Source organism: Mizuhopecten yessoensis, unplaced genomic scaffold (assembly GCF_002113885.1).
Source record: "Mizuhopecten yessoensis strain PY_sf001 unplaced genomic scaffold, ASM211388v2 scaffold6169, whole genome shotgun sequence".
Taxonomy (NCBI): domain Eukaryota; kingdom Metazoa; phylum Mollusca; class Bivalvia; order Pectinida; family Pectinidae; genus Mizuhopecten; species Mizuhopecten yessoensis.
The window spans coordinates 2,381,354-2,408,546 of record NW_018406415.1 but is presented as its reverse complement, the minus strand read 5'-3'; the positions used below and the strand labels follow the sequence as shown (position 1 = coordinate 2,408,546).

At 36.0% G+C, this 27,193-nt stretch overlaps 2 protein-coding genes across 2 annotated transcripts; one reads left to right on the top strand and one right to left on the bottom strand.

Moving 5' to 3' along the window:
- The first annotated feature begins 1,658 nt into the window (after positions 1-1,658).
- On the top strand, positions 1,659-7,458 carry LOC110451772 (PC-esterase domain-containing protein 1B-like). Its single transcript, XM_021499942.1, has 5 exons — positions 1,659-1,739; positions 3,079-3,172; positions 4,317-4,396; positions 5,373-5,605; positions 6,243-7,458. The coding sequence occupies exons 2-5, from the start codon at positions 3,097-3,099 to the stop codon at positions 7,351-7,353; spliced, it is 1,500 nt and encodes a 499-aa protein (XP_021355617.1). The 5' UTR covers positions 1,659-1,739; positions 3,079-3,096; the 3' UTR covers positions 7,354-7,458.
- Positions 7,459-14,137: 6,679 nt separating this feature from the next.
- Positions 14,138-23,456, bottom strand: LOC110451774 (PC-esterase domain-containing protein 1A-like). The gene is made up of 5 exons (XM_021499943.1): positions 23,405-23,456; positions 20,000-20,099; positions 17,429-17,508; positions 16,674-16,906; positions 14,138-16,032 (listed from the first exon to the last, which is right to left on the bottom strand). The coding sequence occupies exons 2-5, from the start codon at positions 20,082-20,084 to the stop codon at positions 15,090-15,092; spliced, it is 1,341 nt and encodes a 446-aa protein (XP_021355618.1). The 5' UTR covers positions 20,085-20,099; positions 23,405-23,456; the 3' UTR covers positions 14,138-15,089.
- Between the last annotated feature and the right edge of the window lie 3,737 nt (positions 23,457-27,193).

The window sequence follows — 27,193 nt, the reverse complement described above, 5'->3', positions numbered from 1 at the left end:
GCTGACACGTTTTTCTGGTCGTATATGAAAATAGGCATTTGGCCCGAACGGAAATCATTCAAAACAAATATATTCAAATACAATATTTCATTCTTTGAACTTCAAACTTTTGAACACTTTTCATGGGTTTAGTTTTAGAAAGGTATTTTTTCATCGACTAATGCATATCTACAGTACAAAACATTCGTTCTTCAGCAACACAACAAAGATACTACCTCGCCTGTATCGCTTTAAAGTTGAGTATCATATTGTAACGTATATATGTTACCTTGCCAGCCATGATACAAATCAAACTTTACAACATCTTCAATCGAAATGGTATGTTATTTGTACTTTTTTTGGTAACTACTATCAGGGACAGTATATAGTCCCTGCTACTATGAATTTGATATATATTTGAGAAGTATGGTATGCTGCATTAAAACAAGGATATACTTTGTTCTTGTAACGTATTTGTTCACACAATTGGAACAAGTAACTTTATAACAAACCTTTATATTGAAAGCAACTTCACAAAAGACCCAAACGTAATTAAACATCAAGGCGGATTTAACTTATACTGCCAAAAGTAACTACGCTAGCGTGCATGTCACTTTTTTTCAATCGATACGTTACACATTATACTGGTCAAGGGTTACACTCATGCTACTTAACAGTATCACTAAAACAAACTTTAAATTGCGGGTATATAAAAGAGTAACATAAATTCATTTCCAAAGTTACTTTGTCTCTCAGAGCTATTAATTTCTTAAGAGACGGAGATATAAAATAGTGATAAAAAAACCTCTCGCTTGATAATCGATTTAATACAACGTGACCGGTATCAACATAGAACGTCATCCGTATCAACTAAAATTGAGCACGTTCGTAATCCGTATCACCAGTATTAAATAGCAGTTTATGCACAAATGTAATGTCCATGTGATGCATTCATATATTTAATAATAATAGTATTATTCGTTCTATTATTGTAGCTATTTACTTCATTTCAATGACACGGGGAATCGTTTTATTCATCTTTAAATATCAAATACACGTAGATTTGTGTATTACGTCAGAATATTCATAATTAAAGTATTAAATCGACTATGACACGTGTATGTGATAGTATCTATACCGTCAACAGACTTTTGTGTTATCATTGTTTCAACTTGGCTGCTTATATCACATCATTATACTTACGTAATCTTGTATTTTGCCGCAACACTCTTCCAATCGTGGGAGAATTTGTCTCTGCCGTAAACCGTATTTGGTGCAAAACTAACTTTTTGCTCCGACGTAATCCAAACAGCACAGACTTAGATAACTAATCTAAGTCCGTGCTCTGACGTAAGCGAAATAGCGAGTATCGGGTTACCCCCGTGATAATCAAGTATAATTTCTTTTATAATTCAGCATGTTTGTTTTAAGATTAGTGGAAATGTCTTTTTTGCTTTACAAGTAGATCCAGAGACGTGTAATATACGTCTCTGGTAGATCTAATAGCATCTGCTAATTTTGACTGTTTCTGAATATGATTTTGTTTGTTTAAAATATGTTAAAAAACACCGATTAAGCTTGTTAAATAATTTTGTTTTAGTTTTAATAAATTGTATGCTCTGCCACTTCGATTATGTCTGGCACGGAAATTAGAGTACCGAAGCCCGTGGTCCAAGATAGTTCAAAGCTGGTTCGAGCGCGCCCGTGTTTGTCTGCATGCAAGCTAAAGGGTTCGCACAACAAGCAGGGCACGTCTGCAGGTAAGAAGCACAGTTTTACCGGTCGTCATATGCTTACAGTTACCAAATATCTTAAATGGATATAGATCTATGTACATATAACTAAATAAGTTGTAAATTATATTTGAATACTAATGTCATTTAGTTGGACCACGGAATTAGATTCATTTCCGAACCTTTTCTATCCACGGGTATTTTTCGTTTCGACTGACAATCATTACTCAAGCAAACATACCAATATTGATATTAAATTTCTTAGTTTTAAAACACATATTGTTGTTAATGCTAGATATACGATGTATTTAAATGCCCTGAAATGCAACATGTGGTCTAGCTGTATTTCTGTAAAATAGTCTTTACACTATTATCTCCCTTTGACCTAAATGATGGCTAATGTCAATCCAGATCGACTACTGGCTATATATCTGTATATAAGACTTGAGTACTTCTATTATATATAACCTTATGTGTTGTGAAGCATCCCAAAGACAGTCAGAGTATAACATTTTCAAACCCATCAGGTTGTCATTGAGGGGCAAGTGGTTTTAGTTGAAGCACCTGCAAAAAGAAATTAAAATAAATATATTGTGTCTGGTGTCTAATTATTGTTATAGAAGTAACACTATTTTGCCTTGCAATTATTTATTAACATATATTATATAAATAAAACTGGCATATAAATATATAATACATGTAGATTTCATGTTTTGCTCTCACTGGTCCATCAGACATCAGTATAGATATATTAAGCAAATTCTCGCTTGCTTTTGATTTTGTAAAACAAAGGAACAAATTTTAATTACATTAATCATGGACAGGGTTCATAGCATATAGCAGCCAAAAATTGACATAGGCTATACAAATCTCCCAGCTGATTAACCGCTGAGTAAAATGTCATATATTTATAAGATTGAATGGCAAATAGAAAATGACATTCAGTGCTCAAAATTCTCTAGAATGCAGGTAATTAAATTAAGTTGAAGCATTCAAAATCCTGTCAGCTCTCTTTCCACAATAGCATGTGTGATTTGGAACTCCAAGCATCTCAACAGTACTTTGATATGATCTTGGCAGGACTACCACCTTTTGACCCAGGGAACTGAGAATTTTCGTGGGCAGCCCAGCTCATTTCTTGACAAAAAATCTTAGTTTCAAAACTGATGATGGAGCATTTCAGGCGGGCTTGCTTGTTTCTTATTCTTATTTAACCCTTTCAACACTATAAACCATAATGGGCTCATCCGTATCAATGCATATAAGCGGAAGATAAGTGGACCACCTTTGTTTCTTGGTTATTCACATGCTAATTAAGTTTTTGTATATTTAATCTGAAACGAATGATATTTTCGTTCATTTTTAGAACTCTTTGATAACAAACATGTCGGACATCTTCCTGAGTAAAGATGCTTATGGCATTCTGAAGAACAAGTTTGTTGTTGTGATCGGATCATCAGGTTTGTGCCAGTTCTTTGTTTATCATTGTAATGACATTTTTAGGTCACCTGAGCTTTGCTCAAGTGACCTATTCCAATCGCTTTTCGTCCGTCGTCGTCCGTCGTCCGTCGTGCGTCGTGCGTAAACTTTTACATTTTCAACTTCTTCTCAAGAACCAGTGGATGGATTTTTTTCAAACTTGGTCAGAATCATCCTTGGTAGATGAGGCTTCAAAATTGTAAAATTGGGATTCCTACCCCAACCCCTGGGGCCAGGGCGGGGCCCCAAAGGGAAAATTAATCAATATTTCAAAAATCTTCTTCTCCAGACTCAGAGGTACTACAGTGATTTTCTTTACGTGGAAAGAAAGATCATCAGGGGCTTTATTTAAATTGAAAATATCAGGACCCCGAGCTATCCGTTCTCCCTTGGGGAGGGGTTAACGTTTAATATAGTTTATATAGGGAAATAACACTTTTCGGTATATATTTTATCCATTTTCAGCAGAAAATTGCTCAAACTTAGTCAGAATCATCTTGGGTAAATGAGAGTTTTACTTTGTAAAATTAGGATTCCTGCCCCATCCCCAGGGGCTAGGGCGGGGCCCCAAAGGGAACATTTACCAATATTTTCAAATTCTTATCCATTGATGACATGACAAGTATTGTATTTCACTTAGTTTACATGCTGATTTCCACATCACATCTAAACAATAAAATAAAGCTACCAGTATCTATGATATAACTCAGGTGACCGCTAAGGCCCTTGGGCCTCTTGTTAATGATGTACCATGAATAAAACAATTCTTCAGCTAACATTTAGTCAAAGAGGAATTTTGAAGGACTACTACTATATCCACACACAGAAATGGTATGGCCCTGGTACATCTTTACAATCCATCTTGATGGGATTTTGAGGTGTATCAAAATGCATTTAGAGTAACGACTTATTTTAGAATACATGTACTGTACTTTTCTTCATATTTAATTCAGCTAGTTTTAGTTCATTGCATGAAGATATTTCGAAAGTAAAAATAAATCTTCTTTTACCATGAATTTTCCTTAATGTACTGTATTCGGTAAATGATTAGGAATTTGCCTCCCCCTCCTTTACCCCACTGTACATAATATATACAATTATTAAGAAAGTCGCATCTTGTTTCAGTTCAAAGGTCAATCTACAAGGACTTGGTGATGTTGCTGCAGAAAAACAGCTATCTGAAAGATCGTCAACTTCGGGCCAAGGTAAAATCTTAGAGATGGGTAGCTAAAGGTTAAAGGTAAACGACAAAAAGTCATTGGTAAAATAAGTTTTCAACAGACAATGAATGAAATTTATGTCATTGAACTTGCTACATGTGTTCACAAATACCTTTATAAAGAATAACCATCAAACCTGCTGCTGGTGACAGTCACAGGGTCAAGGGTACAAGATCACTTAGTTGGGTCCCCTGCATGTCGGGGGAAGAATAAGCCTGCTGTATCCCGCTACATGTTGTCAGAGGCGACTAAAGTGGAGCCCCCTGCAGAAATGGGGGCTTGCATCTATGACTTCTGCTACAATTGATCTGCTGCACCCAATTGAAACATTTAGGATCTTTATATTTTCTCTTTACTTCCTAAAAACCTTTTTGGTTCCTAGTGCCTTGCTTGGCAACACCTTACTTTTTGCCTTGGTGTTCAGCGTTCTCCCAAGTGGGGTAGGCAATGGGCTCTGTCCCCACGCTGGGACACCAAAAACAAGCCATTAAAATGGTATATGTTATTCCCTACTCAACATTTAGCATGTTGGCTTATCACAACTACTGGTTTACCCTTTGTCACCATAATATGACCAGGTGGGATAGCACTGTAAAGTCGGCATCAGATCCATGCTATCTGAACGAGGCAAATTCATCAACATTCAACATACGCTGCCTCCGGTACACATACACACAAGCATGTATTACACGCATTGAGGCATTTCCTTAACTGACCATAGCCGTTCATAGGATGTTAAACAAAATAAAACCTAACCAAACCAATCACTGAATTAGCTGTTGGTTAACTCATTCAACCCTAAAGACACATTTGAACTATTCCAATTCAAAGGTTGGAATAGTTCATTATGAAACCTCAGGGGTGAATGACTTAAAGGAAGCATCACTTCTTGTTTTTAACCAGGTGATTGCTATTTAATTACCCTTCTCATATGTTGCTAAGATATTTGTTTTCGTTGTAGGGCGAGATGAACTTTGCGGCTGACGTGCTATTACACGGGGGTAAGAAAGGCGAGATGAACAACGGTATCCACTATCGCGAAGTACGACAATACAAAACAGATTACCACCTGGTGCGATTTTACTTTGTGACACGCTGCTTTAACAACTATGTGAATTCCATATTGACCGAGCTGAAGGAGGAACCACGGCCTGACATTGTTATCATTAACTCGTGTCTCTGGGATATAACCAGGTCAGCATCTTCTTAGTATGATATTTTTAACTTTGGTTTTACCAATTTTTTATCAGAAATACGTTTTTTTTTTACACAACTCTATCATTTTATCTCCCAAAAGAATTCAAAGAATTCAAAGAGAATTCAAAAATTCAATTAAATGGAATGTCTGCATCCGTCGTCCAGATGCTTATATCGGAACAAATTTTCACAACAGAGCTATACTTTGAAATTATAAAACCACAAAATAGACTAAATAGACTAAATTAAATTCCAAACGAAATATTATGCTTTCACATGGGTTGCCCTAAGAAAAAAAGAAGAATTCCTAATAGATTTTGCCATGGTTTGTCAAGGTCATTGATGAGGTCACTTACTAAAAATAGAATTGTTCTTTCGTGATTTGTATGAGAAAGATGTCTTTATTGGAATGGTTAAAATCACCCAAAGTGACAATCAATGTGCTATCATCCATAGCTTCATACTAACTGGGATCTTTGGAATTATAGTTTGTGGAAAACAACAAAATAAATGAAAATTAAATCCCCAAATAAATTTTATAATTATACAGTACAATATTTTCAGTGGATAGAGAAAAAATGGTAGTGATTTTGTTGAAAATAAAATGCATCTGTAGACTTATTTCTCGCTTCAGGTATGGTGATAGCTATGTGAGTGATTACAAGGTGAACCTGGAGAAGCTGTGTGTCTGTATGAAGAACTGTTTGACAGAGAACTGTTTGGCTTTATGGAACACCACCCTGCCAGTGTCCAGAAAGGCCAAGGGTGGCGTCATTGTTCCAGAGGTAGAACATATGATGAACTCTCTACAACTGGAGGTACTGGAAGCAAACTTTGTCGCACGTCAAATCGTAGCCTCGCATGGATTTGATGTGGTTGACCTGCACCACTTCCTACGTTACCACCTACACCGTCGGGCAGAGGATGGCATTCACTGGGATATGACTGCACATCGCCGGATCACCAATTTGCTTCTATCACATATCACAGAGGCTTTCGGCGAAAAGTTGCCAAATCAGACAGAGGTTAAGGGGGTCGTGAAGCCTTGTACAGCCAATCTAAACCAGGTAAAAAAGAACTTCACTCAAAGAAATCGGACAGAAAATGGAAATTCTGTCTCTCTTGGATTACAGTTGCAGAATACTAACGTTGTTCCGAATTTTCTGCGGAAACCTCCCCAGAACATGTGCCTGTCTGTCCATCCTTTGGCCCAGTCACAAAATGTTCGGCAACAGGTTAACTTTGGGCAGATTCAAGTCGGCAACATGCCCAGCATTGAAGAGCGGTACGGTGGACCAATCAGGAAAATGGGCTATGGCTATTTTCAAGTTGACAACCATGTGGCAAATTATGGTACTAGGACAAACAGCCAACAACATTGCACAGACATGGGCAGGGGTTTGGCCTTGTTCACTGATGAGATGAATCCAGTAGACTTCGCCGAAGACTACCAAGAGAATTGTTTGAACTTTCAGGAAAATCAGCTGCCTGATAATAACCAAATGGTAGATGATGTTGATTTCAGCTCAAATAATTTCAACGCATGTGATAATTTCGGCCAGAACATTGAGCCGTACAATTGGCAGCCGTACGGTCGACAGAACTATCATCCACCCGGACACCAGACAATGCCTCCGCGGCACATGCATCGCATTGTCCCCTATAATCAGAGAAGAAGGGGCTATCCACCAGGAATGGCAGGGCCAAGAGGTGTTTGCATGCAAAACATTAGGTTTTTCCGTTAGTGCTCGACTGAAGCGATATTTTTCTTGAAGCCAACTTCAGATTGTTTTTGATGTGGTTTTTGTTTTTGATGTGGTTTTTGTTTTTGATGTGGTTTTTTTTCCCAATTTACATAAATATGGGGCAAAGGAAATCACAAGGTTACAGATTAATACTTCTATGGTGTTGAATATTGTTCCAATACTGTTCTTTTCATTGGCACTGTTTACCTATAATTTACTTAGGTAACATATCCATGGTGTCTATTGGATGCTGATTAACACTTAAAGATTACGATTCTACGAGTGTTGACTTATGTGTCAAACCTTTTCTGTATGGCTACTATTAAGTATTTGTCTGGTATGATTTGTATGGGTGTTGAATAAGTATTCCAATATTTTCTTTACATGTGTACAAGTTATCTGGTTTTACCAAGGAAGCACTTATAAGTTTTATTATATTCTTTTATTACGATTACGATTACGATATTACGATTTTTTGGTATTTCTATACCCCTGCTATGTAAAACAAGTTCTTTTTTCTTGCATGTCCTTCCATCTGTCCTGTCGCACCCATTGTCATAACTCTGCAAACTTACTGCCCGCCAGATTTTAATGAAACATCACAGCCATGTTTGGTAACAGTTTGCCTGGGACATACCTATGACAAGTTTAAATATGGGCATGATTGGTCAGTGAACCGATGACTTGTGATCACTCCATAGGTCAAGCAGGGGGCATTAAGGGTATTGTGAGCTATGCTAACTCTCTAGTTCTACAGGTATTTTTAGGTCACCTGAGCTTTAGCTCAAGTGACCTATTGCTATCCGTTTTCGTCCGTCGTCGTCCGTCGTCCGTTAACATTTTACATTTCAAACTTTAAGTCAAGTTCTGCTGGGCCGATTGAACTGAAAATTGGTAGGAATGATCGCCTCATGGTCCTGACAAAGTGTTGTTATTTTTCGGGTCGATCAGAAATCCAATATGGCCGCCACGGCCGCCATTTTGAAAACCTATTTCAAACTTAAAGTCAAGTTCTGCTGGACCGATTGAACTGAAAGTTGGTAGGAATGATCGCCTCATGGTCCTGACAAAGTGTTGTTATTTTTCGGGTCGATCAGAAATCCAATATGGCCGCCACGGCCGCCATTTTGAAAACCTATTTCAAACTTAAAGTCAAGTTCTGCTGGACCGATTGAACTGAAAGTTGGTAGGAATGATCGCCTCATGGTCCTGACAAAGTGTTGTTATTTTTCGGGTCGATCAGAAATCCAATATGGCCACCATGGCGCCATTTTGAAAACCTATTTCAAAATTAAAGTCAAGTTCTGCTGGGCCGATTGAACTGAAAGTTGGTAGGATTGATTGCCTAATGGTCCTGACAAAGTGTCGTTATTTTTCAGGTCAATCAGAAATCCAATATGGCCACCATGGCCGCCATTTTGTAAATACCTATTTCAAACTTAAAAACAAGTTCTAATAGGCCCATCTCACTTAAAATTGGTCTAGGAATGATCAGCTCATGGTCCTGACAAAGTTAAGTTAACATTATTCTTAACTATTTTTTACTCAAATTGGTACATATTTCAACAACAAAAATAAATACTGTAGGACTCAGGTGACCGTTAAGGCCCATGGGCCTCTTGTTACTTGCATGCCTTCTGTACAACCTGATAAATATTTGTTGGTTTCTCATCGATGCATGTTTTGCAGTTTTTGTTATGGTTACTGATGAATATCTGTATTTTGTTCTATGAATTTTCTTTGTTTTTCTAATGATAATGATTGATATTCATGTTTTCTATGGGTACTGATTAATATTCATGTTTTCCTATGGGTATTGAAAAATATTTAGGTTTTCTATGGGTAATGATTAATATTAATTTTGTCTATGGGTACTGATTAATATTCATGTTTCCTATGGGTATTGAATAATATTATTTTTGTCTATGGGTACTGATTAATATTCATGTTTCCTATGGGTATTGAATAATATTTAGGTTTTCTATGGGTACTGATTAAAATGCATGCTTTCTATGAGTACTAATTATTAATAATAATTTCTTTTCTGTGGATCTAATTGCATGTTGAAATACTTTGTATTGATGATGGAATCGACTGACATTATAATTAACAGACTTTTGACTGCATTGTCTAACATTTGAACTACTTTGGTACCGATTTCAATAAATTTCTTGATAAAGTATGTGTCTGTGTTTCACAATTTTTTGCATTTCACCTCACCTTTGTTCATTAGGATATTCAAGGTCATTTCCTTTAATCCAATTTGCTGATGGTTTCCCGTCCATAAAATCACATTCTCTACTTTCATCTTCATTAGTCAGTAGTTCATGTACTTGGTTTGAGGTAGACAGCTGTACTCCTTTTGTTCAGATCTTTGTGTCAAAAGACCAAGGTCATTCTATATGTCCATCACTGCAATCTGATTGGTTGATGGTTTCTATGCCATAGTTGTACTATTATCGATATCATCATCACCTAACTTGGTACATATAAGTTTGTAGTACTATACAAAGTGATATTTTACAAGGGTTAAGTTTTCAACATACGTACCCACAGTATTTAGTTTGAACAAACTCTGACATTCAAAAGTCTTGTAAACTGTGGAAGGTGTATATATTGCCATGTATCTTGACTGTAACATTGACCACAGCATTGTGCATGTAGAATCTCTGCCATTTTCCATTGTATCTTTTACCTTTGTAACTTGGGTAACAAGAGAAATGCAATTGCCAGACTGGGGTTCCAACCGAAACTCCAAACCCTAGATGGACGCTCTTACCAATTGAGCTACCTGGTCGCTCGCGATTGACCCAGTCCAGTTCTGCTACATTTGGTTTAGGTAATGAAAAAGACAGTACAGATTACATAAATTTGCTATATTTAACTTTTTTATCATTATTAAATTATTTTTATGGTTATATGTCATGTGACTAGATGATACATTTATCACAAATCAAAATATTTTACGACACCATAATGGTTTGATACATTGTTACACCCCTAAAATGAAACTAATATTTATAAGGATCCTGTTGGAACACACCAGCTTCAAATGGCTCCATTGAATGGAAATATGCATCACCATTAGAGGGAAGGGTCATGTGCCACTGATAGAGGTCAAAGATTAATATCCTGTTCCTTGTCTAATAATTCAAGCTAAAGAGAATTTTTCAAAAATCATGGAATAATTTGCTGCTACCCAAAGTTCAAGGTCACCAACGTTAATATGTCAAAAAGACAAATATGCTGTTTTTGATCGTCTGGACAACCTGTTGTTTTATAGAATTTCACGAGTTCATGTTCAAAATCATTTTACATGTACTATCATTCGACAACTAGGTATGCATACCATTTCTGGGCCCTACTCCAAAGGTCAAGGTTCAAGATCAAATATGTAGATTTCCTTGTGTGGATTATAACTTCTGCATTTTATAAAATATTAAGGACACATTCTTCATCGTACGATGATAAAACTTGTGCGTGTTTCAATAGAATGGCTCGAAGATTTTAGACACACATCCTCTAAGAGGCAGGCGAGCTAAACATTACTTCCTGATAAACAAAATCTGTGGCAGACATGATATGGCATGTAGTGTCCTTTAATCCTATAACTCGATCCACCATAAGGAAATAGGCCAGTATATTTTTGTTAACGTATCTCTTTGTTTGTAATGGACAAACATAACAAGAAAGATAATATTCCATACTGTCCTTTTATTAAAATGACAAATATACAGATTTAAACAACAATGTAATGTGTGCTGGTGACGCGATATATTACGTGACCTACCCTCTTGTTGTGTAGATCAATCCAGATTACTCAACTTTCCACCAAATTTTCTAAATCACACTTAGTTTGATGCAGCTCCTGTAATTGTTCATTTTCGAATCCAGATTATTTTAATTGATAAACACTTCCTAATAAATGTACAATATGATTTGTGTTTTACAGTTGCCTCCCTTTCCAATACAGTTGCCTCCCTTTCCAAAATGTGTTAATTTAGCATTGTCCATTCATTGATGAAGAATTAACTGAAGACTATCGACAGGTTTTCTTCTTACCTTCCAAATATGTCTTCAGTAAAGATTTACATTCATATTTGATGCGACACTTGCTACACCTTTATCAGTAAAACTCTTGAAAAAAAATCCTTTGAAAGCTTCTTGTACATGTGGACAGAGACGTATATATACGTCTCTGATGTGGAAGACATTTAATTTAATGTCGAGGAAGAGAAGACAGAAAAATGGTCAATTGGGAAAAATAGTACCAGGCAGTACTGATATCAAGAAATTGATGTAGCTTTCAAATTATCTGCATTTCACAAAGTATGGATTAGTAAAATTTTAGGTTTGATATTTATCAACTTAAACTTGTTTATTAAATTTTCATTTGTGACTTAAATATAAACAAACACAGTTTTCCCATCTTTTAAAGTCATTTTTTTTTTATCTTCCTTATCTAAATTGCCAAGCAAGGACAAATAGGCATATTTCTATAGTTCTACGTATCCTACAACAAACATGAAACGATAAACTTGATTAACAATTTTACACCGGCTAGAAATGTCTGTCTTGCATTTTTCCTTAATTTACAAGGCAAAAATATTAAAATTTCAAATTAACAAAATATACCCAAATAATGACTTTGGTGTAAAATTAAACAAAGAAAAATATTTCTTGTCTGAAACTTTCAAAATGATAGAATTCAAAATATTTTTACAGGACAAAAAGATATTGAGAAGATTTCATTTTCTCAGCATTTTTTTGCGTTAGCTTTCTTAGATGTTTTAAGAACAAACTAATTACAGTCTGTATTACCAAAATGTTTCTTCATATTATGTTGAGCGAAAAACTGATTTAAGAAAATTTTGGGATTGATGCAAGGATCTGAGATTAAACCATTTATTAAATAATGATCGTAGTTATCAGTAGGGTACATTTGCAAATTTCCATCAACTCATTCACCCCTGAAGACACATTTGAACTCTTCCAGTTCAAAGGTTGGAATAGTTCATTATGAAAATTTAGCGGTGAACAAGATTTAAGTGTCTCACAAAATTTCAGATAATGTGATTTACATGGATACCAAATACTTTATATAAACTAAATACATGTAATGATACTAATTTTCATAACTTTATATATCTAGAATCACAGTCTTGGAATAAACTTTCAAAAATAATTTTTATTTGGTCACAAACAAAATGCAAAATGTCTGCTACAGAAACATATTTTTGTTGGAAAAAAGTACAAGAATCATGACCTGGACTACATGTACATAAATAACATATTAAATATGACACTTATCTGATATCAAAACCGTCTAAAATGAAATTCACATCCTCAGTTATATATAGTACACACATTCAAAATAACCTGGCAAAATAAACTTTGAAAGATTAATCTTCCTTGGTTAACACTATTCTTATCTACTCTTATCGACCAAACACAAGATTCACTTCTCTAGGAAATAATGAAACAAGATGCACAAGGGTCTTGTATCGCTCACCTGGCTATTTTGAAAATGAGGTTGAGATATGCCCAGGAGTTTAGAAGGAAAGTGCCCAGGAATGTTACCCACTTCATTGATTTAACTTTGGCTTCCCTTGGGCTTGGCATAGCACCACTACAATTGGGTTGAAATATGCCCAGTACTTGAGATGTCATTTAAGGCAAATCAGCTAATAGAATCCACTGTACCTTGCCCCTCAGTCCCCAGGAGGATCAGCCAGTTTGGAAGTAGATGTCAATTTCATCAGCCCAAAGGAGGGTCAGCTTCTTTGTGTCGCCTTTGATCCCCATGGCCTAGGAAGGCTAGCAAAATTTTGTTGGATTTTACTCAGTAGTTTGGGAGACGTTCAACTCATTCACCCCTAAAGACACATTTGAACTCTTCCAATTTAAAGGTTGGAATAGTTCATTAAGAAATTTCAGGGGTGAATGAGTTACGTCGATCATTGGCAGACAACAGACAAAGCACCACCACATAAGCTCACCCTGGTATGTTTAACCAATTGAGCTTAAATCAAGAGTTTGGAAAATCTCAGTGGTATTTGAACATATTTGGATAAAATTATAAAAACATATATAAAGTCATACAAGAATCAAACACAGTAATTCAAAAGTAAACAAAGTGTAATACATGAAACAAGTGTAAAATGCAAACTGAAAGCACTAGTCTGAACTACATGTACAAGTTATAACATACAAATAGTCTAAATTACATGTTCAAGTGACAAGATACATACAAACTGGTGAAATCTATTGGTGATTAAGAAAGTGTAAGACATCAATTCAATGTTTTGCAAAGCACATCAGTGTATTAGACAGCACATCAAGATATTACACAACACATTGATGTATTAGACACAACACATACCAAATATTACACAACACATTGATGTATCAAACAACACATCAATGTACTGGGCACAACACATCAATGTACTGGACACAACACATCAACGTACTGGACACAACACATCAACGTACTGGACACAACACATTGATGTATGAGACACAACACATACCAAATATTACACAACACATTGATGTATGAGACACAACACATACCAAATATTACACAACACATTGATGTATGAGACACAACACATACCAAATATTACACAACACATTGATGTATTAGACACAACACATACCAAATATTACACAACACATTGATGTATTAGACACAACACATACCAAATATTACACAACACATTGATGTATGAGACACAACACATACCAAATATTACACAACACATTGATGTATTAGACACAACACATACCAAATATTACACAACACATTGATGTATTAGACACAACACATACCAAATATTACACAACACATTGATGTATCAAACAACACATACCAAATATTACACAACACATTGATGTATTAGACACAACACATACCAAATATTACACAACACATTGATGTATTAGACACAACACATACCAAATATTACACAACACATTGATGTATCAAACAACACATACCAAATATTACACAACACATTGATGTATCAAACAACACATCAATGTACTGGACACAACACATCTATGTACTGGACACAACACATCTATGTACTGGACACAACACATCAATGTACTGGACATGACACATCAATGTACTGGACACAACACATCTATGTACTGGACACAACACATCTATGTACTGGACACAACACATCAACGTACTGGACACAATATATCAACGTACTGGACACAACACATCAATACATCAAAACATTACACACAACACATCGATGTATTAGACAACACATAAAAGTATCACACAACACATCAATGTACTGGACACAACACATCTATGTATCAGACACCACAGATGGCACGATGTATATGACACCACGAATCAATATAATACTCACTACACATCCTCATACAACAGATTAATGTATTACACAACACATTCATTTCTACATATGTGACACAAAAATTCAATATATTAGGCACAGCACATCAATGAGATACTGGGTAATGACAATATTTTAGTACAGAGTATATTATGATTAAAATTGCAAAACTTCAACAGTAAAGAGAAAAAAAACAATCACACAGAAATCAGTGATCTTGTGCAATAGTGTGTAACAGATTACCGCATAAAAGTGTGACCTGCATCATTGCTACATATATATATGAAACCAACTCCAGCCATTGTGAGCCAATGATACTGGGACAATAACAGCAGTATCAGATAATCTTCCTACACCCTACCACTGTGAGGACCAGCTTTGGCCGACCTTAACTGAGCGATTGTTGTAAGGGTTTTCTCGCTGAGTCTGTCTGTAGTGTGGCACATTTCGGCTCAGCGGCTGATATGAATTCTGTTGGTATGGCTGCCATTGGTATTCGCCGGACGCCATCTGTTTGAATGCGTGTATCACACTGGCTGGAGAACAAGCTTCAGGTCTGTTTTGAACTGCAGCCATGCCGGATCGAGTGCTTGGCTCATAGGAGGCCTGGTTGTGGCTGGACTTATTGCGATTGCTGTTAATTTCATCCAGATATTCTTGGTAAGTTTGCTGAGCATTGCTGGTGTTGCTGGTGTTCCTGGTGATGGAGAAATTAGTAAAGTTTCCATTCCATCGATCTTCCCGGACACTGTTTTTGTCGTTAACACGGTTGTCGAGTCGGAAGTTTTCGTCTTTGTGAACATTTCTGCCTTCCTCTTTCCTTGCATTGTTGTAGCGTCCCTTGTCTAAACATTCCTCCCTCTCCACGCTCACAGTCCGTGACAACTGCTTGGTCTCGTTCTTGTTGTGGTCCACTCTTCCTGGGAGCTTTTCCCGCCATGCCTCACACACATGCGTCATGATAAGGTTTGTCATGCGGCGATGAGCAGTCATGTCCCAGTGAATGCCATCATCGGCACGACGGTGCAGTTGGTGACGCAGAAAGTAGTGCAGGTCAAGGACATCCAAGCTATGAGCAACAGCGATCTGACGAGCATAGAAGTTGGCTTCAAGGATGTCTAGCCTCAGAGTACTGTTCATAAATTCTACCTCTGGTACTAGAAAGCCCCCTTTGGCATTCTTAGAAATGGGTAGGGTGGTGTTCCATATTACCATACACCCCTTAGAAAGAGTTTCCTCAAACCTTGTGAAAAGACGCTCAAGATTCTTTTTGTACTGGTCTACTGCTGACGCTCCATACCTGTCGAAAATTGATAAAACACTTACATCTCTTAACACATGAATATTTAAGCCTGCAATTTTTCACCTGCAGAATGCTGTTGTGGATTTCGTGGATACCATCAAGCCAAACTTGTTTATACAACAACTCAAATGATATGGTTTTCATATATAAACTGTACTAGCCAACTGAAAGTGTAGCAACAGTAAAGTCAGTTTGTAAGCCTAAAACCATGACAGAAAAAACGGTACTCTGTAACATTTCATTTAGCTCTAGTATTTATTGACTACACCATTATATATCCAAATGTAAAGTAGGAGAAAAGAAAGTCCTGGTAAGAAAATAAAGCGAGCACTGTACCTTAAATTCTAAAACAGGGAAGGAACACAAGGCATTCTCCCTTCTTGTGAATTCAAGCTTACAAAGATGTTATAATTTGGTCACTTGACAAGAAAAGATGACAGAATATCTAGCCCCAGAATCAACAAGGCCATATTAAAATTATACCCGAGTTCCCTCTCTCTCAGATTTCATTATTACATGGTTTTAAGAGTGGTATTTTGCTTTGTTAAAACCACATTTAATATGAAATACATTTCAAAATTGTATTTTTATTTCATTTTAATGTATTTAGCAACTCGATAAACTAAAGAAATCCTCACCGACTGATGTCCCAGAGACAGGAATTCATGACGACAAGGTCAGGCTGGGGGTCACATGAAAGGTCAGCCAGGATTGACTCCATGTAGGTATTGTAACAACGTGTGACAAAATAGAAGCGTACCAGGTGGTAGTCGGTCTGGAACTGTCGCACCTCTCTGTAACCCTTTCCGTTACACATTTTGGCCTTCTTCCCTCCTTCTACCAACTCATCGTTCACAAATGAAAACTCCCCCTGAAAATTCATATAATTGTTAGTTTGAAACTTCTACTAAAAACTTTGTCCCTGATTTACATTTTAGAACAAGCTCTAGAAATTGATCAAACACTTTCAATTTCTTTGAAACAATCGGTTAAAAATTGTTCTCTTTTTCTAAATTCAGATGAGTTATTTCCCTTTATCCATGTACAATGGTATCGTTTTAGTAAGAAATAGCTGGTGTTCTGTGATACTTCCGGTATGTTGAACCAAATATGTCACTATCAGAAGGATTTTTTTTTTCTCCTTGCTTTATTCTTTAGTTCCAACCTCACTTCCTAGTTCCAACCTTACATCCTAGTTCCAACCTTACATCCTAGTTCCAACCTTACATCCTAATACACTAAAACTTAGTGTAATGCCATGAGATCAACATATAAATTCTTGGTCCTCTTGTCCTTTTATAATTCCTTTCCATCTACCATAATTTCACTGGGCAGTAAAACAAGGTTTCATTTAATCTGTATTACAAAATAGTCAACTCTTTAAAGATCTCACCTTAGACCGGAGTTGTGCGTCACTCAGGTATCTGTTCCTTTGCAGGAGAAGCACGAGGTCTTTGTATATCGCCCTCTGGACTGTGGGGAAAGACACGCATGCATTTATTAAATATTGTTTCATGGAAACTGCAATACCTGTATATCATAAAGCTAAATCCAGATCTGGAAACCTGTATAATCAGATCTTCAGTTATAGCTATAAATCATGTTCTGTATCGGTACAATTCTATGTAAATTGAGCCTTTTCAATTTGAAAGCAGGTCTAGTCCAAACACAAATATTGGTCATACAATTGTACTGTAATTTTTTAGTTTAGATGGATTTAACTGTAGTACAAATTATACTATTCACTGCAACATCTGTTCAAATTGAATACCAGATAATTAGACAATGGTTACTGTAAAACAACCTTGAGGTTTCTTTGAACAACGACATTTAACAGATTTTGTAATTAAACAAAAATCTTTTTTCCATCAACTAAATTTAAATAAATGCTAGTATTCTATATCAATTTGTCTTCAAATATTTTTTTTAGATTGAATTGTCCGATTCAGAGTTTATTTAAATATTCAAATTTCTGGAAAGCATAAAAAAAGGAAAGGAAATAGATAACAGATATCCATATCCAAGATCATATTGTGATGGTGGCCTGTTCAGTGTTCATGACACTTGCAATACATGTATATAACCCTACTTCAAATCAACACATAAGACTCATATAACTATTTCAATCCTAAATTGTTTTTGTCTTTTAATAAAAAAAAAATACAGATCTATGATTTTGACAATTTCACTTTTCAAATCATCATACCTTACTTTCTATCCCTTCAAATTATTCATAAATATAGTTTTAAAACTCTTTGTACAGTAAGACATTTTATCTCAACATTTTCACCTTTTTTTCCAAAAATTTGATCCTTATTTCTAGTAAAAACTGTTTACTGATTATTAAAACATAGTTCAATTCAATGTTATTTCCTGATCACCCTCACCCACCAGCTATTCCGGGGTGATGTACTCAAAAGTAGATTGACAAGGACATTTTGAGGTCAATGCTTAACCCTATCAAATTGAGAGGTTTCCCCAGTTCTGGCCTGTGTTAACCTTATTTTGATTTAGAAACAAGACAATATCGGAGATTGTAATGTCACAATATCTTATCACTTAATAATTAAATTTGAGAGTTTGAAAAATAGATTGTTTGATTCACTCTGAATTTGTAATCAGTAATCTTATAACCCCGTTGTATAGGTGTCAATGTGAATTATAATTAGAAGGGAACTCCAACCTCACCTTGTGGGATCCAACCAAAGGAAGTTTCTTACAAAACACATAGGGCTTCTTTTATCACTTTTCTTTTCTTTAAAATATCATTATTTTTGTTCAATTTATTCTTTTAGCTTACTTAAATTCATATTTTTTTCTTTTGTTATTCATATTTCTCTTACATTTTACTCCTTTTATTTTACAAGTGTTTCAATACTCTATACTCTGACAACTTTTATCTCCTATTTTGTATCCGCATCCACGGACTAAGATAACAGGGTCTAATCTAATTCCGTGCCGCATCATAACATTTTCTTGGAAATACATTGAACTTTTTAAATATTTCTATCACATTTAATTTTTTGAACACCTGATAACATATGATGGACTGGTCAGTTTTCAGCAGACAACTGTGAGCTTTACGCTACCAAGAAGCTTTCATGACATTTTTGTTCTTACCTATTTTTTTAATGTCTCAAGTTTACACATTAATTTCTCCTTGTTCCAACTACATTTGTATTTTATAACCCCCAAAAGGGGAATTTATTTACTTCTATGGACCCCATCTTTCAAACTGATAAGTTTTCACAAATAATTTTTCGAAAGATTTGTAAGAATATATATTCAATCTGGATCACATTTCAACTCACACATCAGAAGCCAACAATGCCGTAATGAGGTGTTGTTATATTTCTTAAATTGAATGTATATTATGGCAATTTTGTGGAAGGTATTTCAGATACATGTACCACAGAGTGGGGTTTGGGTTGTCAGTTTAATTTACTTGGGACTATATTCTAATTATCTAATTATCTGACAGGAAGTTATGCAACAGGTTTCAGAAACATATTTAGGTCTGGGGTATTTCCAATTTTATTTGTACTGTAGTATCTTTCTTTACATTATAGTTGTATAATTTTTAATGATGCTTACTAAAGAATTATGAACAAAATCAGAAGAATTTCGAAAAGGGAAAGTAAGATGTCTTTACCAGAAAGTGATATCTGTAAGACTGCAGCGCGCAGACATCAATTTGATATATTATAAAAATATATTTACATTTGTGCTGCAGCCCACTTTATGAACATTACCAGCAGAAACACATTTCATTTGAGAATGAAAGCAAAAACTCTTGTGACGTAACACATGGTTTATATTACTTATGATGTCATAGATTAACCTTGTTCAAGGAGTCTCGTCACTTCACTTCGGATAACATGAAGATTGCCCCTGCATCAAACGCTTAAATGACTACGGTTAATTATTGGCACCAATTTAAGTTAAATGAAATACATTTACTCACTTGAATCGCCAATGATGACCACAAACTTGTTGCGTAGCACCTGGTTGATGTCTTCCTGGAGAAATATGTCCGACATGATAACCATCTCTGCTGGAGTACACTGTAACAACACAAGCAAACATAAACAAAATGATTCTCACACAGGGCCCAGACTACCAATGTTAACAAAATTGGCTAAGGATATAGTTTTAATGATATCAAATGTTTAATGATTGCAAATGTTCATGCAATTTACAGTTTTCAACAATAACAACAACTGTTTCAGATACGAGTTTTCATGCTCTGACCCCCTAAGAAATATCAATAACGTTCATACAATTCACAAACCTTTTCTTAAATTTTAGGAATTTGCTACAAATATTTCTGGCAATCTATAGCATTCTAGTGTCATGAAGAAGAAATGAGATATCATTTCTTCGATATCACTTTCATTTCCGATCTATATGCCTATCATGCTTACAATATCAATAGGCTAACACAGATCTGGATGACAGAAATGTGTTGGCTGCAGAAGTCCAATCAACACTATTGACAACAGTAAAGACAACAACACTCCCCTCCCCCATCCTTACACAATATACATCACCATGGAAACTTGTGTGTGGGTACTTAAGCCCCTCCCCCTCTTGGACACCCATAGAAACACCAGTGTCCCTCCCCCTCATGGCAGTTGATGATTGATTGATGGGGCTTGTACCAGTTACTGACAGTACACACTATGCTTTACTATGAAAACTGCTCCGGGTCAAGCCCCTCCCCACTGCCCCTTATTGACAGACCTGTTGTTCCCTCCATTCCCCCTTCCCATAGCTGTCCTCTTCAACTTCTCACCGGAGTGAAAATGTTGCAATGCCCTAGTAAACACATCTTACTAAACATTACAGGTTCATTAAAATGCCCAACACTACAGAATTAGATAAGTCCATCCCAGAACTTTTTCTACACCACTTTAATAAAGAGGAATGTTTATGGCAAAAAAACAAGTTTCTTTAAGCAAATCTAACCATATAAATTTAACTTTAGAATTAAGTATTTCTTTACAGAAAACTATTTTTCCAAGTTTCAGCCAAATGACAAAATCGGAAGGGTTGTTGGGTAGAAAGGTTTATTTACTTTTACAATGTATTTATTTACTTTTGGAGAATCTTTCAACCATATTCTGCCATTAGTTATTGTTTTGTTATTGATAATGATGTATATATGTTGTTCCTTAAAAACACTTATTACTTATTTAACTCTTTTAAAATATTTTCTGGCATGTATTTAACCACCACATCCCCCAAATTCGTATTCCCAATCAACACTATCTGACACCTGACCAGGTAACTTGTACTTTTAGTCTGCTTAAAACTATGGAAACCACAGTCTAACAGAGGACTTTCGTTCATAAAGACTTCCAAACTGTAATTTTTTTATGAAAGGTCATTTAGATATATATATTAAAAAAAAAATCTTTTTTCTAAATGACTGAAAAAATTGATAGGATATTTTTTTTTAAATATTTTTTATTTCTAATTTTCGTACATAGGGCTTGTTTATAATAGCAAAGATTTTATTGTTATTGAGTCAAATTCTAGGAAACGCATACTGAAAACACAAGTGGGTTTATGGGAGAAATGATTCCAGCACAAACAGGTAAAAATATATCATTGGGTTAAAAAGGACACTAAAGTTTTTTGTTTTTTTCAACTGTTAGTCCATTGTGAGAATTAGCAGCAACTACAATTAAATTATGTATATTTTTATTATGAGCTGACTATCAAAGGATTGTACATGTTTTATATTGTCAGAATAAATCTGTGCATCTATGTATCGTAGCTCAACTAGCTCCTATGAGTTAGCCAAGCTGTATAAAATTACATACATGTATATAATTATATTTTACTTTTTTTTCTATTTGTATATGGAAAATAAAGATACAAAATAATAGAAAATTATGATCTTTCACACACTATAATACTAAAATGGAATTTCATTAAAAATTATCTATCAACTTCCAAGAAATCCAGCCCAGTGTGTGATGGTAAGGGTCTGTGTGACTTGTTGGGGTCTCCATAATAACCCAGTGTTATTGTTCTCACATTTATTATAGTGTGTAATCAAGTTATCATATACTCATCTTTCAGCATGATACACTGTGTCCTGACCCACTACAAAGGGGCCAACCCATGAAACCTAAAGACCTGTTAACAAATTGGAGGGGAGGACCCTATCACACCTCAAGCAACTGCCCCTAAATCAACATCACATCAGGGTACCGTTATCTAAAGCACTAGAGCTAAACTCTTAATTTGTGTGAGTGGTATCAAATAGCTTCCATTTGTAAAGACCAGGTGGTCACGAATATACATTAAAGGACATAGAGAGGGTGTTTATGTAAGGTATGGTCAGTAGATCAGCTGGTCAAGACTGGATACATGACAGAGCTGGCCATTATCACCTTTATAGTTCAATGGTAACATCTCCATCAACTTAGTTCTGTTAACAGCAGGTTTAATTCCTAGTACTGGGACTAGGCGATTAGGAAATTGATGTTCAACTCCAAATCAACTGTGCACAATTGTGTGCAGTAAAGACCTGTACATGTACAAGGTTGTTTTTGAGTGAGTTTTTGCCTTGTTTTACAACCGAAAACAGACTGGGTTTCCCCCCCCCCCCCCCCCCCTCAAATCAAGAAAAAATGTGTACGATTGCTCTATTGTTTCCTATTTCATGTAGGAACAGACTGTTCCAAAAAAAAAGGACTGTTGTGTTTGGGAAATTTTGGTCTCTTCAAATCAAGATTATTTTGGTTTCACCGAACATTTTTATTTATATTTACCTGCTGAAATTCCAGATAACGTTAATGAATTGAAATTCTATTAAGTTTTGTTTATGGGATTTTTCAGTAGGCTGAAAGTCCACTCTGTTGAAACACATACCAACTTCTACCTAGAACTAGTGAATTGGTAAGTACTCTACATTCATGAAAGACCTAAGATTCAGATACATATATTATAAAAGTCAAGGTAACAGATTGAATAGTACTCGTATAAACTGACCACATATGCATGGTATCAAAATTGTGTCGCCGATAGGCCTAGCCGATTTGTAATGACAGGAGTACTGTCAAAACGGGTCATCTATTTACGTACAATGACGTGCTTTAGAACTTTCCAATTAAAAGTGAAGTAAGAGTACAGTACTGTACAGTGGGTTAAAAATTCTGAAACTGTCTTTGCCAGATCTGGAGAAATGACAACAACAGCATTGCCATTTTTAATTATTTGTTGGTTAAAACGTAAATTTTGTCACTATTTTCTGACAAAATGTCAACTGTTGGCATCAGTATCTTTAATCTAAAGATAACACATATAGCAAATGCATTTTACTTCTGTTTTCTACACGGTTTATGCCTAAATTTACCTTTTCTGCAAACAACTCGTTTCCACTCTTGTTGACAACTGCGCACGAGGACAGGGCATTCAGTGGACGAGTCTATTTTCACCGGGGTAGTTAAGAACAGAAAAGGTACTAGGCCTATTCAAACTATTCAATCAATTCATCGTAAACGCTTATTGTATCGTATTCTCCATCAAACTTTAAATAAAACGGATATTAATACTCGAAATACTCCGTAAATAATCCTAAAATGTCAAGACAAAACGTCTACAATTGAGCCTATTGGTATCGTCCAAAACTACAATCACTCAACATTTCCTTGTTGGCGGGTTATATTTAAGTTGTAAAACTTTCTTCATATCGTGTAAAAATATTGCTTCGCAAGGTTTTTGGCCAAACACATTCACTTCCCCGATAAGAAACAAAAAAATCTACTTTGGCCTATATATATATATGTAAATGTGGCTATATATAAAGAATTTATGCTGAAATCACAATTTATTTTGTTTAATTTTGGTAGTGCCGGATGCATGCAATGATAACGGATAAAAGTTGAACATTACTTCTCACATGATTAACAAGTGTTTGGAAACGTGTAACTGTTACAAAATTATAAGTGATGTTTACATTAGAAAAATGCTAATCACTTTCAATTTATAAAAAAAAAATACTTTTGCTATAAATTAAAATTGATTCAGTAAATTTTGAATTTAATATGCAATTTGTTCTCCAATAAAACGAATTCAACAAATTGTTGCCAGAGCTATTCGGTTGAATATAGTATTTCTACATATTTTTTTATTTGATTTTAATGTATAACGGGCATTTCATTACAAAATGATATTCTTTTAATATGTTCTCTGGAAATGCTGTTTTAGATATGGTAAGGTATGCCACATTCCCTTTCAACATTTATAGTTTATTTATTTAACTATTTGTTTATTTGGAAGGAAGGGGGTTATCGATTGACTGTTACATGTTTTAATAGACCCGGGAAAATGTTCATCTTTCGAAGCACACATTAATATTTCTTCTTACCGATATATGCTAATGACAAATCCTTTATAGCTGACAACTGATGTCTTCAAACAATGTTTAACTCTCTTTAGATAAGATATTCGTATTTACGGTGAAAACAGAAAAGACGCTTCATTTTGGATTAACCATTTTCAAGTTGGCATACATGTTGCTTGGGGCCCATTGCATGATCGTAAGAGGCGACTAAATTTGGGATCTTATCTTTTCTCTTCTTTGTAAACAACTTTTTTCTTCCTAATGTTTCCCTTGACAATGTCTCACTTTTGGCCTTGAGTTGAGCGTTCGCACCTGTGAGGAAGGCTTTGGGTTCTGTCCCCTGGCCGAGACATACCAGAGTCTATAAAAATGGTAGTTTCTACTCCTGCTTAACGTTCAGCAATTTAGGAGTGGAACGACTGGTTCGCCCGTTGTCGATATAATTAATGTGAGCGGGTGGGATGTCCTGCTGGATGTCTTCGGCAGTATGTTTCAGTGAGGTAGCACTATAAAGTCGGCGTCAGTTCCGCGCTATCACAAGGAGACAAACACGAACATATCGCAGCCTCCCAAAATACACACGCATACACTACACGCATGCATCTTGCATACAGGGGAGGCCGTCCTTAAAAGACCATAGCTGTTGATAGGACGTTAAATAATACTAAACCAAACCAAACCAAATCAATACTTATATTTGCCGTTTTTAGAAACACTTGACATTAAAAAAAATCATTTACACTTATTATTTCAACATTTAACGTCAGTTCAAATAATGGATTTACCTTAATTTTTGTTAAATGAATAGAATAGCCATCGCCCCGGGAAGGTCAGTGGTATCTAACGGAACAATTATGACGTCATAATAATGCTGATAACTATATATAGTCCGAACTATTCTGACGTTTTATCGACTTTTTTATATCGGTCTGTCGTCGATTAACCGAAACCGATAAAAAAATGTCGATAAAACGTCAGAATAATTCGGACTAGAGTATATAGTAAAAGATGAATAAGTTATCAGATTCTGATGTTTTCCATGCCCAATATAACCAAATTCAGTAACCATCAACATTGCAATTGCATACTAGTACGCTAAGTGTGTGGTACACAGGGACACGAGTAGTCCGAATTATTCTGACGTTTTATCAACTTTTTTCATATCGGTCTGTCGTCGATTAACGACAGACCGATATGAAAAAAGTTGATAAAACGTCAGAATAATTCGGACTAGGACACGAGAAACAATCATAGGATGTCCTGATGTGTAGGTAGAACATTCTGTAAAATGCTCCCTCCCCCTAATCCCTCACAAGTAATGGCGTACATTAGTAAAAATGCTGCCCCAACGATTGAAACATCATTTGTGTGAGTGTTTTGGGCCGGGTATTTTATAATTATCCTGCAACTGATTCTCATGTACCAATGAGTGGTAATGGCACAGCTATACCTAGCTAGAATAAACAGTCCAAGTCCGGCTCAACAACCTGTCCTGTCATCATAAACTCACTCCCCATCCCCATCCATGAAAAACTCTTTTGGCCCCGTTGGGAGGTGCCCCTCCCGCTCCCCACGCCATCCTTCAGACCTTCAGGAAAAGGGGAAAGGAAAAGGAGTGTTTGCAAAGGATGTTCGTAGTTTTGGCCACAATTTCTTACAGAAATCTTGAATCCACAACTACCCCTCCCCTTCTTTCTGCGTTATTTGATAGTGATAAAATCAGTCCAATTTGTCAGCTGTTATACGGGGAATCACAGAGTATGATCCATTCGGTGAGTGAACATTTCTACTGAGTGTGTCTACCCCCTTTAAATACGATGGCCGATAAACTCACCACACATCAGCATTGGTCACAACGTTACCCTGTTCTCAGATCCCTGTGTTATTTTTAACATGCTACGTCAGACACAAACTGAATCCTGTTCTCAGGTACCTGGCCCTTGGTTATTAACATGATACGTCCGACACTTATTACATCCTGTTATCATGTCCCTGTGTTATAAACAAATCCTGTTCTCGTGTCCCTGGGTTATTAACGTGCTACGTCCGAAACAAACTGAATCCTGTTCTCATGTCCCTGTGTTATAAACATTCTACGTCCGACACTAACTAAATCCTGTTCTCAGATCCCTGTGTTATTAACATGCTACGTCCGAAACAAACTGAATCCTGTTCTCAGGTCCCTGTCTTATAAACATGCTACGTCCGACACTAACTAAATCCTGTTCGCATGTCCCTGGGTTGTTACCGTGCTACGTCCGACACTAACTAAATCCTGTTATCAGACCCATGTGTTATTAACATGCTACGTCCGAAACAAACTGAATCCTGTTCTCATGTCCCTGTGTTATAAACAATCTACGTCCGACACTTACTAAATCCTGTTCCCAGGTCCCTGTGTTATTAACATGCTACGTCCGAATCAAACTGAATCCTGTTCGCATGTCCCTGTCTTATAAACATGCTACGTCCGACACTAACTAAATCCTGTTCGCATGTCCCTGGGTTTTTACCGTGCTACGTCCGACACTTACTAAATCCTGTTCTCAGATCCCTGTGTTATTAACATGCTACGTCCTAAACAAACTGAATCCTGTTCTCATGTCCCTGTCTTATAAACATGCTACGTCCGACACTAACTAAATTCTGTTCGCATGTCCCTGGGTTTTTACCGTGCTACGTCCGACACTTACTAAATCCTGTTATCAGACCCCTGTGTTATTAACATGCTACGTCCGACACTAACTAAATCCTGTTCTCAGATCCCTGTGTTATTAACATGCTTCGTCCGAAACAAAC